Source organism: Cyprinodon variegatus, unplaced genomic scaffold (assembly GCF_000732505.1).
Source record: "Cyprinodon variegatus isolate N-32 unplaced genomic scaffold, C_variegatus-1.0 Scaffold2080, whole genome shotgun sequence".
NCBI lineage: Eukaryota > Metazoa > Chordata > Actinopteri > Cyprinodontiformes > Cyprinodontidae > Cyprinodon > Cyprinodon variegatus.
Genome location: NW_015152533.1, coordinates 1,260 through 12,692, shown reverse-complemented (window position 1 = coordinate 12,692; position 11,433 = coordinate 1,260). Strand labels below are relative to the sequence as shown.

The 11,433-nt window shown below is 38.6% G+C and overlaps 1 protein-coding gene across 1 annotated transcript in view; it reads right to left on the bottom strand.

Moving 5' to 3' along the window:
- Positions 1 to 1,429, bottom strand: part of LOC107105125 (neurexophilin-1-like) — a 26,646-nt gene extending 25,217 nt beyond the window's left edge. The window contains exon 1 of the mRNA XM_015405242.1: positions 1,307 to 1,429. Coding sequence (XP_015260728.1) covers positions 1,307 to 1,429 — 123 coding nt within the window. The remainder of the gene's footprint in view (positions 1 to 1,306) is intronic.
- Between the last annotated feature and the right edge of the window lie 10,004 nt (positions 1,430 to 11,433).

The following is an 11,433-nucleotide window of genomic DNA, read 5'->3' as shown; positions in this document are numbered from 1 at the left end:
CTATATTTGGGCAAAAATGGCCGCTCCCAGACTCAAATATGGTGACGAGAATTATTGTTTTAATTTTTTTACTGATTAACACTAAATTCATTAAACCACCCAAATGTATTAGTTCCAGCTATAGATTGATTCCATTGATAATTCCTTACTAACTGGACTTTTCCTTAAATACTCTTAAAAAAGCTGCCTCAGTGCTGTGCAGAGATTTAAAAGCAGACCGAAACACCTTCAGGACTCATGTCCATCTAAAATGATTTGAGTTGAGTGTAAAAAACCTTTTCTAGGATTTTATGACTAAAAGGCATCTTAGAGATGTGCCTAAAGTTGGCCAGCTGACTGTCATCAAGGCCAGGTTTTTATAGAAGGAGCTGGACCACAGCATGATTCTAAATCAAAGGTGTATGTATTGAACACGGCACGATTTTTCTCAGTAAATATATTTCTAGAGGTGCTATTAACGTGACATTTTACCAGATGTCGCTAACAATCCATGCAATCATCACAAACCATGGACGTCCAGAAATTAAGCTATATGTAGAATGGCACAGGGGAAAAGTATTGAACATGTTAAGTAAGGGAGCTGCAAAAAGGCACGGAAAGCTGAAATCTCTCATTAATCCTGCAGCAAGCAATCCTGCTTCTTGTTAGTACAGATGAATATCAGCTGGTTCAGTCCCAATTGATGGCCTATAAAAAGGTGCCTCGGATGGGTAAAAGTAAAGAGCTTTGCAGCCTTAAAGGGGTCATAGAATGCAAAGCCTTACCTTGTCATAGATGAATAACGATAGTTCAGTGGGCAAAATGGACGTACAGACAAGTTCAAACCCCATCAACACCTCCTTTCTCTGCAAATCTCACTATTCTAAACTTCCACCATAAAACGGGTGAATCCAAACGAAGCCTTGAGTTGACGTAAACTCTGGGATGTTGCCTTATTTGGTTCTGGCCTGGACTTTTGTCACGAAATTGACATACAGAGCAGCCCACTGGTTCACTGGCTCAAGAACATGAATAGAGGTCAAAATCTTGGACAGTTCAAAGCAGCATTTGCTAAACTTCTTTTACTGAAACGAAGGGCTGTTCAAACTGTAAGGCCATCACAACCGCCAGCTCTATGTATTATTTTGTCGCTACGCCGTTCATAGCAATGCTAACATATCTATGGTGGCCAGATGTGAGTTTATGAAAAGCAGGCTAGTATGAAGTGTCGACTGGTAGGCCTCTGACTGGACTGGACCTCAGCAGAGAGCCATGAGTCGCCTGCCTCAGTCAGAGGAGGGGGGCTGGGTGCCGGTGTCCAGGCTACCATCACCGGGTTGGGTTCAGTCGCTCCTTCCCCCGCTGGCTCGCTGTCCCCATCCACCGGGGTTCCTGGACCAGCCCTGGAGCTGACGGCTTGGTTCAAATGCCCGGTGTGTTTTGACTCCATGCTGCACTGTAGTTGACCAAAATCCCGGACGATTTTGAAATTCAAGTTTGACATTTTTTTAGGTATGAAAAGTCGGACATCGGAAAAAGAGGACGTCTGGTCACCCTACCATATTAACAATTTGATGTTTCAGTGAGTGAGTGCTTGTTGCTATGATGTGTCTTTTCTCAGCAGCTTTGCTTTGTTATAAATCAACCAATCAGCGCACAGCTCGTCTAAATATTTATGAGCATACCATAAAAGTTACATGTTGTTACACACTCTATTCAGAGACCTAAGTACCAGCACCAAATACCCTATATAATCATTCTATGACCCCTATAATGATGGCATTGGTTCCAGAAGGAATGTTCCAGCAAGCAATGTTGGAGCCATAATCCAGGAGTGGAAAGAACATCATTTCACCATAAACCGACTTCGACCAGATGCTCCTCACAAGATTTCTGACAGAGGAGTGAAATGAATGATCAGAAGAGTTGTCCAAGAGTCAGAGACCACTAGTGGAGAGCTTCAGAAAGACCAGGAATTAGTAGGTTCAATTGTTTCAAGCAAAAGAATCAGTAATACACTTAACCGCCATGGCCTGTATGTAAGAAAAAGCTGTTGAAAGTTTGCTGCACAAGCCTTTGAAATACTGGGAGAATATAGTCTGGTCAGATGAGACCAAAATTCAACTCTTTGGATGCCATAATACTCATCATGTTTGGAGGTCAAAGGGCACTGCTCATCAACCCAAAATCACCATAGTAACAGTGAAGTTTTGGGTTGTTTTTCAGCATATGGTTCTTTCAAACTTCAAATGATTGAAGGAAGAATGAATGGAAATATGTACAGCGACATTCTGGATAAAAATCTGCTGCTATCTACCAGGATGATGAAGATGAAAAGTGGGAGGACATTTCAGCAAGACAATGATCCCAAACATACAAAGCTGCTAGAATGGCCCAGCCAATCAATTGACTGGAATCCAATAGAAAATCTCTGGAAAAAAATAAGATTAGAGTTCATAGAAGAAGCCCACCAAACCTTCAAGATTTGAAGACTGTTTGTGTGGAAGAATGGGCCAAAATGACACCTAAGCAATGCATGCCACTCATTTTTTCCATACAGGAAGCGTCTTGAAGCTGCTATTGCCAACAATGGCTTTTGGACAAAGTAATAAATACATTTCAGTAAACGTGTTCATTACTTTTTCTGTGTGCCATTTAACTTTATTACACATAATGTCATTTCTGGACATCGATGTTTTGATTTCTTTGTATGTGTGGATTGCATGGATTGTTACTGACATTTGGTGAAAATGTCACGTTAATAGCACCTCTAGAAATACTTGAAACCTCTAGTGTTCAATACTTATTTCACCCGCCGTATCTGCTCTGGTATACCATGGCCGTGCTCACATAAAGAAAAACATCATAACTGGGTGATTCTCCAACCATAAAATAATTGTTTCCCTGACAGAAATATGAAAAACAAAGACACAATTGCCATTTTTTTAATGCTGATCTGACTTGACACAGATAAACACTTACAAAACATTTCTGATAGATAAATTATTACTGATATCATATAAAATATCCTTTTAAAATTGAGTGTTTTTGCTATATGTCCTTAGTCCCTTGGCCAGGTTTTGGACACTCAGTCCCTCGTAAGACTGAAATTATATTTGATTCAACAATAACTTTATTGAAAAATGGCACAGAAATTACTTTTTTAATTGAAAAATATGTGCCTGGAAGACATATTATCTTTGTTATTGTACCATATTATTTATAATTCACCAAACATCCAAAAAGGACTCACTGTCAGGATCCATTTAGCGTGTTGTAATGAGATAATTAGGCATTTAAAAAAAACATCCAGCTGAATTAACAAAGATTTGAGTTCAAAATGGTGGAAAAACTGAGTATTGAAAATTGGGCCCTTCTGTATTGACAGTAAAAGTTGTTTCACAAACATCATCATGATAATGGGTTGTTCTCTAATAGATTATCTCAATTGCTTGAAAGATAATTTTCCTCATTATGACAATCAAAACAGTAATTACATGAAATAAACACTTTTGGCAGATGGCAGCAGATTTAACAGTTTATTTTGTACCACAGTCCTAATGCTGCAGAGCACATTACGCTCATTTTCACTATTTTTAAACATTTGGTACCGTAGGGATCTGCTCCAACTGATTACCGGTAATAACCTGCAATACATTCAGAGGCTTGATGTAGCAGCAGTCATTCATGAAGCATGCTTTAGTGCGAGTAGAAAAAAGAAGTTGGCTCGGCTAAAAGCGTTTAAGGAGATGGTGAGAACAGACATGGCAGGCTGTGCTTTGGGAGTTATTGCTCCACTTACTTTACAAACTGAAAATCTCATTAAGTGTGACACTGAAGATTAGTTGAGAGGGACCAAAGTGGAAAGAGAATGAACCCACCAAGGGGCTTTGGGAGGCTTTAGCTTTGTTTGTCGTCATTAATTCAGCATCGGAACAGCTCAGAGGGAAGCTCCCAGCCACTGATCTGAAGAGCTGCGGATATGACAGGCGAACAGGTGCCCTGCTTCCTCTCAAAACACTTCTCCCTTTTAGCTCCAATCTTCGGGTCTTAATTGAGGTAGGCTGTGATTTTGGACCATCTGTGTACTGACAAAAAAAAGCCAGCTTTGATTTATTACACCTCGGGAGGAATTAGGTTCTGAATTTCATTTACAAGACTTCCATTTCTGATCGTAAACTGAGATAAGCAGGGTAATAATAGTAACACTGAAATCTAAGAAGAAAACAGGTTATCAGTAAGTGCTTCTGTTATACAAGTAGAGGAGAGCTTTGGGTGTACTTTTCATTTTAAAATAATGGAATTAGTTAAAAAAACATTAATAAAAAGAAATCATCAGGCATACAGTAGCAACCATTGAAAATGGCCCTCGACTGATCTAGACCCACAGCTAGTTCCTGATTGGCCCTCTTGCGTTGTGGCGTGGAATAACATAGCGCAGACCACGCTTCAATATTGAGCATAAATCTAAAATATCTTTATGAAACTCACTGGAACACATAACCTGCCTATTAGACCACTTCATGTGGACTAAAGATTTCCCCTTATCAGAAATCAATCATGTCTGAATGACTGACTTATCAGATTATGCAATCATTCAACAACAATTACCTTTTATTATTTTATAAAGAGTATATAAACTCGAATTTAGAGAGGTGGGCTGGTGTTAAGCCATCCAAGCATTACGTTTTTTTAGTCGTTCAAGTCATCATATTAATTTCTTCTAATTATGTTAGTGCTTTGGAAAAATATAAACCACTAACTTATAGAAATACAATAACTCAAATTGCAACGTTGGTAGTTGTCATGGATTTCCAGGTAGAGAGGCTTGATTCGTCCCTATTGGGAACAATTCTCCACTGCGTCCGTGTCCTGTTTGCAGCTGACTTTACACCACTGCATGTGTATCTGTGTTCCTACATGCAGTAGGGACATACTTTTTCACAGCCATGAGAAAAATAAAACAGAGGGTGTGGGCCTACTGAGTCTGCTACAGTCAAGGCTGCTGAATAAAGGATCCTAAGGAGGTGGCTCTGTTATTGTAGATCTAGGGTTGCTCCCATTCTTACCTAAAATTAAGGGACGCCCACAGCCTAAGTCCCCCAACTGTCATGGTGTGGTGGTTTTATTTATTATCAGTGAACCACAGACACAGCAGCAGCGCATGGTATGGTGTCAGTCTTTAGGAAAAACCTCAGTTTTCACGTAGCAGAAAACATTGGATCTCTTTTTTAAAATTAGGTGAAATTGTTACCAAGTGTGCACATATTTGAGTTTAAAGAAGTGACTAGTGAAGATACTCAGTCATCCAGGTCATAGTTATTCCAGAAAAAGCCTGGAACTTAATGCTACTCCAGACTTTTTGAATTGAGAAAGCTTTCTGAATGGAAAGCAAAATGTCTTCAACATTGGAAAACAAAGTGCAGTGGTTTGTTTTTAACTTTTTTTGGAATTAAAGAGGTGACATTCAAAATCACCTTCAATTGGAAATGTAGGATCAAATAGAAAACTTGACACAGGAGCAAACGTTCCAGGAGGCTGCATCAGGGGTTCAGGAGTATCCTACGTGACACTCAATTTCCCATGAATCATTGTGGGTCAATGCTGAACAGACGCTTAGACAGAAATGGTTGAAAACTTTATGAGACACAAAAGAAACATTAAAGGTGTTTTTAGTTGAGAATGTTGCTTTGTTAAACTTTAATATCTGCCAGGTTGGTAACAATTTCACAAAATGTTAAGAAAATATATTTTGTTATTCCACGCCACAGTGCAAGAGGGACACTAGCTAGGATTGTGGATGTCCGTGTGTCGGTTTGATGAGCTCGCTCGCCGTCTACAACCCCTCATCCAACGACACACAGTTCACCCGTGAGTGTTCCCTAAAGACTGGCCGCTGTGTGTTTTGGCTACGGGTGCAAACCAACAGACCGTCGCACAGAGCTACAAACTAGCATCCTGCACGGTGCCTGGGATAGTGTCAGGTGTGCCAGGCGTTGTGGACGGCACTACAATCAGAGTTTCTGCCATTAGGTACCAAACAGGAAATACGCATAGAGTAGAGCGGATGTAGTATTCACCAATAGGAGGCCTTGTTTCTCTCCTCCCTGCGACGCTATCTGTAGCACTCTCTGCGGTCACCCACAATTTTGGAGAGGTGCACAAGAGTGTCTGTGGAACGGGGGGACACCTGTGACACAAACATAGACGACCTGGTTTCTAAACATAAACTAGGCTTTAGTCAATAGCAAAAGATACAGTAATAGCTTTTGAACCTAAGAACCAAACAGGCAATTTAGACATAGATACAAAATGTTTAAATGTGGAGTAAATAGTTGTTAGAAATATTTTATTTATACTCCGTTTGTGTTTGATGTGTTGTGTTCTAATGAACTATTATGATGTATAATGTGTGATTCATCTTTTATTAACTCTTGTTCCAGATAAAGGTCATGCAACGGACGGGTTGTGAAGGAGGCCTGAACATCCTCTATCACATGTTTATTCTAAACATGTGTTCTTGGAACAATTCAATTGTAAAACAACCATGCTTTGTTTTAACATATGTGCTGAGGTTTAAAGTAAGATCATTTTGTTTCCCTTTCCCTTAGTTAAACCTCAGCTGTTGTAATTAGGGACATCCCCTTTTCTTCAATAAATGGAGAGCAGAAACCTGAAGACTGCAGAGTGGGTTGGAGATTTGTAAACTCCGCAGTCTCCTTCCTATTCTCTTCTCAATTAACTAAATTAATTGTCTCTGTGCTTTCTTTCTTTCCCTGTATGTATGTATGATGTTTTAGGTGCTTAGACCTGACAATAGTCATAATAATGCCTTGGATATGTAGGCAGCAATATCTAACATCTATTTTTAAAGTTTATCGCTAACTTATTGATATAGGAGAGAGTCGTCCTAAACATTTGAGGAAAAAGTTAAGATATTAACTATTTCTTTGAAACCCCATTTGGCCTTGGGCGAAGGCTCCTCTCACACTAAGCCTGGTTCTGCTGGAGGTTTCTTCCTGTTAAGAGGGAGGTTTTCCTCTCCATTGTCACTGCATGCATGCTTGGTGGGAGGAATTGCTGAAGAGTTCATGACAAGATGAACGTGAAAATCATTGCACAAGCTCATCCAGGAGTAGAATGTCTAACAAGTCAAAGAACGGATGCAATTGTGGAAGTGAGATTACATAAGGCCATGTAAACACATTGACCTCAGGGTGTTAAGTGTTTAAACAGGGAACCGCTTGCAGACTCAGAACAACGGCAGTTTGATGATAACCAGATGTGAGAAGGATTGATTTGCCATAAGAACAATGGTTTTTCCAAGGTCCATTTACAGCAGCAGACATTCAAAAAAGCCCTTCCCAGTAAAATGCCACTCCCCTCCAAGCCAAATCCCCTCCAACTTCCAGCCATTGGCCCTCTCCTGGGAATGCGCATTTTTGTAATCTAACTCCACCCTTTCACTGAATTAACATCTGGTTACCATCGAATTTTGTTTGTTGAACAACGTTTGGAATTGGAGGAATAAAACTGTTTCCTTTTTCCCCAAAGAGTTCATTGGAAAAGATTTGAAGATTTGAAGAGAGAATAAGTGTCTTGATTTCTTTCTAACAGAAACTACCACTAACCTTTAACACAATCAACTAGTTTTCCTTGACAGAAACTTTTAACCAATCCGACTGTATTGTCTGTGTATGGTTCTCTGAGATTACCTGTATTATGAATTGGCCCTATATGAATTAACTGAATTGAATAAAAGAAACTTAAAGTTTGTGACCCACTTGAAGCATTTAGAACTGCACCAGGCCCCCAGTGTTTAGACGTCCCCATTGTATGTTGTGTCATTACTGTTCATCATCAGAGCCACATTGTTTGTATCGTCACAAATGCGTGGCGACAGTCATGGGTGTATGTGTACAAGTCTGGGCCCAAAAGCAGGTACTGTCAACGTGGGTGTGTGTGTATGGGGGGGTGGTTGCTTGAGTACCCAAATGCAGAGATCAGAACTGAGGTAGACGTCAAAAAACACAAAAATACTTAGAACAAGTGATGGTGAGATGAAGCCTCGTGAGGCACTGAACTGTTTGGCCTAATTGCTTCAACGGTCCCCACAGTTCATGAAGCTTCATGTGAACATGCCACCACCTACTGGTGGAATGCAGAACTACATTTAGTAATATAATCTGTGATTTTTCACAATTATTTTTTTTTCACCATTTCAGTTACTTTGAAATTGTTAATTATTGGTTTGTACGTTTTTTTTTTGTTTGTTTGTTTAAAATGTCCTAAAGAACAATAATTTAAAGTTCACTGTTTTTCTGACATTTTAGTGAAATAAGCTCAAGCAGACGGTGAAAGTGTGCAAGTTGGGCAACGATCAGCAAAATTAAAGGTTTTAGTCATTTTTATTCAATAATTATAGTTTTTTTTCACAGTTTTTGGTTTTAATCAGGTTGGAAGTTATGTGTTCAAAGAAATATTTTGGTTAAACCAACCAATCAAATTTGGCAGTATTTTAACTCAATCTATATTTGTACTAGGGCAAACTAATAAAAACTAGTCAGATTAGCCAAAATACTTGTTAAGTATTATTGCAACTTTCAAAAGTCTAAGGTGGGTCTGGAGCCATCAACCTCGGGATTGGAAGTCCATGTCTTACAGCTGTTGCCACTGTTGGATTCAGTAAATGTAGATTTGCAAATAAATAGAAATTGATTCTGCACAGGAAAGAGATTCAAGCAGCTTCTGCAGGAGCAGAAGGAAAAGCCCAACCCAACTTCAAGCTTTCCTTCTCTGAATCCCCTCCTGCAGCCGTCTTTTATTAACAGAACATAACACATGGTTACAAAACAGTATTTGTTCTGACAGAACAATTGATCAGTTCATAAAGACAAGATGCTCCATCAGAATGACAGAAGGCAGGATGGTCTCCTGACTGCATCATAAGACACAGTGCAGCATCCCCCTTGCACAAATGATTCATAAGCACACATTAATTTTATGATCATCATTGAATAAACCTGACAGCCACAAGCAGTGGTAACTGGGTCCTGGGAAGCAATACTACTTGACCCTGATGTTATAACTGTAACCAGTGGTTTGCTCAGATTTTGAACATTATATTGTTTAATCTGACCAAACTAGTATTAACCAACTAGATTGGTTGTTTTTCCAACCAATATATTCTTAGAATGTATCCAAACTCTGTCCAACTCTCCTACAAACTCCCACATCTTGACTGAGTAGTGAGGCTGATTAAATGCCTTTCCAAATTCTCACGCTGTCTGAACCACTTCCTGAACCATTTACGTGGTATCACGGTAGAGAGGCTTCGGATGTCATCGATTTTGGCCACTCCTCTAAATGAATTGTGCCTCAATGCACGCCCCTCCATTCCTCGACACAGGCCTCGAAGCCTCGGCTCATCTCATCTCATAACATCACTACTGAAAACCAAAAATCAGCAAACATCAGGGAAAAACTCACGTGGGGCAACATATTCTCATTATGAGTGCGTAGGGAAAGTTATGCACACTATTTCGTACGTTTTTGGACGTTTTTCCTCAAAAAAACCACATCAGTGCGCATGCGCTGGCAGACAGAAAAAAAAAAAGGAGATAAAACTGGGAAAAACAGTGCAATCATCACTTATTCATGTCTCTAACTACATTGCTTGCTGTTTTATATCTTAGGGTTAGGGTCAGGGCTAATTGTAATTTATATTCTAGATTCGTGAATGGTGCGTCAGATGCGCATGCAACGAAAAAAACGTCCAAAACGTACGAAATTACGATGCATAACTTTTCGTACGATTTCACACGCACTCATAATGAGAATAGGTTGCGTGGGGAGCCTGAGGCGAGGAAGCAACTAAAACAAGGAACTGAGTGACTGCAGAGGTGGTGTATATAAGGGGAACAGAACAAAGGATGGGCTAATGAGCTGAATATGGAGCAGGTGTGAGTGGAACTAACTAGAAGGTAGCCAAGAGGAAAGGAAACAAGCACCAGGGGGCAGCAGAGAGTAACTAAAGACTGCTGGAATTTAATGTAAAAGATCAACAAAACAGAATAACTGAAAACTGAAAACAAAAAACTCAATCCCAAAAAATCCCAAAAGGACAGAACAATAAAAGTAACACTTCATTCTAAAAAGGTATTTACACCAAAAAGTAATGTTCCTGTAAGGAGAAATGTTTTAGTTAATTCTTAAAATGAAAGCTCTTAGAAATGTTCACATTAAGTAAGTTTATCGTAAAAGGACTTCATCACAGTATTTTTCTTCAGGGAACAGAGATGATGACTCCACTTTGAGACTAAAAACTGCATCACAATCAGGCTGCAAAAGAAAATACTTCAGATTTGATTTATGCTCTGGTTCCAGATTGATTCTTATAAACAGGTTTTATCTCATTTGATAATATCTAAGTCACAGACTGCTGCTGCTCTGTATGTTTATCTGCTAAAGAATGTGTGTTATACTTTGCTAATAAAGCTGGATTATGGGCTCCCAGTCGTTCATAACAGTCTGTTAGGTTAGCTGAAACTGCATGACAATAATCACATGAATTTATTCCCATATGAATGCTGTATTAAAAGGATTTGAACATTTAAGAACAAAATAATTTTGCTTTGACATCACTGCTAAGTTATATAGGGTAATATACGATGAAGGGGAAGACAATATAAAAGCATCTATAAACAAATATCAGCTAAACTATTAAAATGAATGAAAAATGTGTGCATGTGTTGCATGCATAATGATTCTTCTATGCTTGTCTACATTCCCACCCTAAAACAATTACTTGTTTTAAAAGTCCAAAACATAACAAACTGCTCTCGTTGATTTTAAAGCAAATAAACAGCCAGATTTATCAAGAGTTAAATTACAGCAGTGGAGAAGAAATTAGCAGAAAGTTATACCTGGATATGTAATTAGAGTTCATTTCATCACTGCCCTGATTTCTGATGATGGCTGGTGTTTATCTCTAACACCCAACCCAGGAAAACGGTCAAATACTTCATTTATTCAAATAATATTCAGACTGTGATATATTTTGTTCTGTAAAAACATTCCCAACTGGCTGTGTGTTAGAAAGTCAAATGAAAATGTAAATCGAGCTCATATCATGGTCAAACATAAAACTCATATATAGATTTAATACATAAATGGAACAAATTCTCCAAAACTTTCATTTAAAATAAAATTGTTAACAAAAATCTGCAACATCTTCTTCCCCACTACCATTAGACTGATAAATGTTGTGTAGAAATGGGTTATTGTATTGTATTTTATAATTATATTTATTATATTCTATCACTATATATATGTATATATTTAAAAAAAGTTAGAACTGTAAATTTACAGTCATTTTTACTATTTTTCAAGGCGCCACTTTTAAAAAGATTAAATTGTCCAGTGAGCTGTTTCTTTTTGTTTTACACTTGTGTA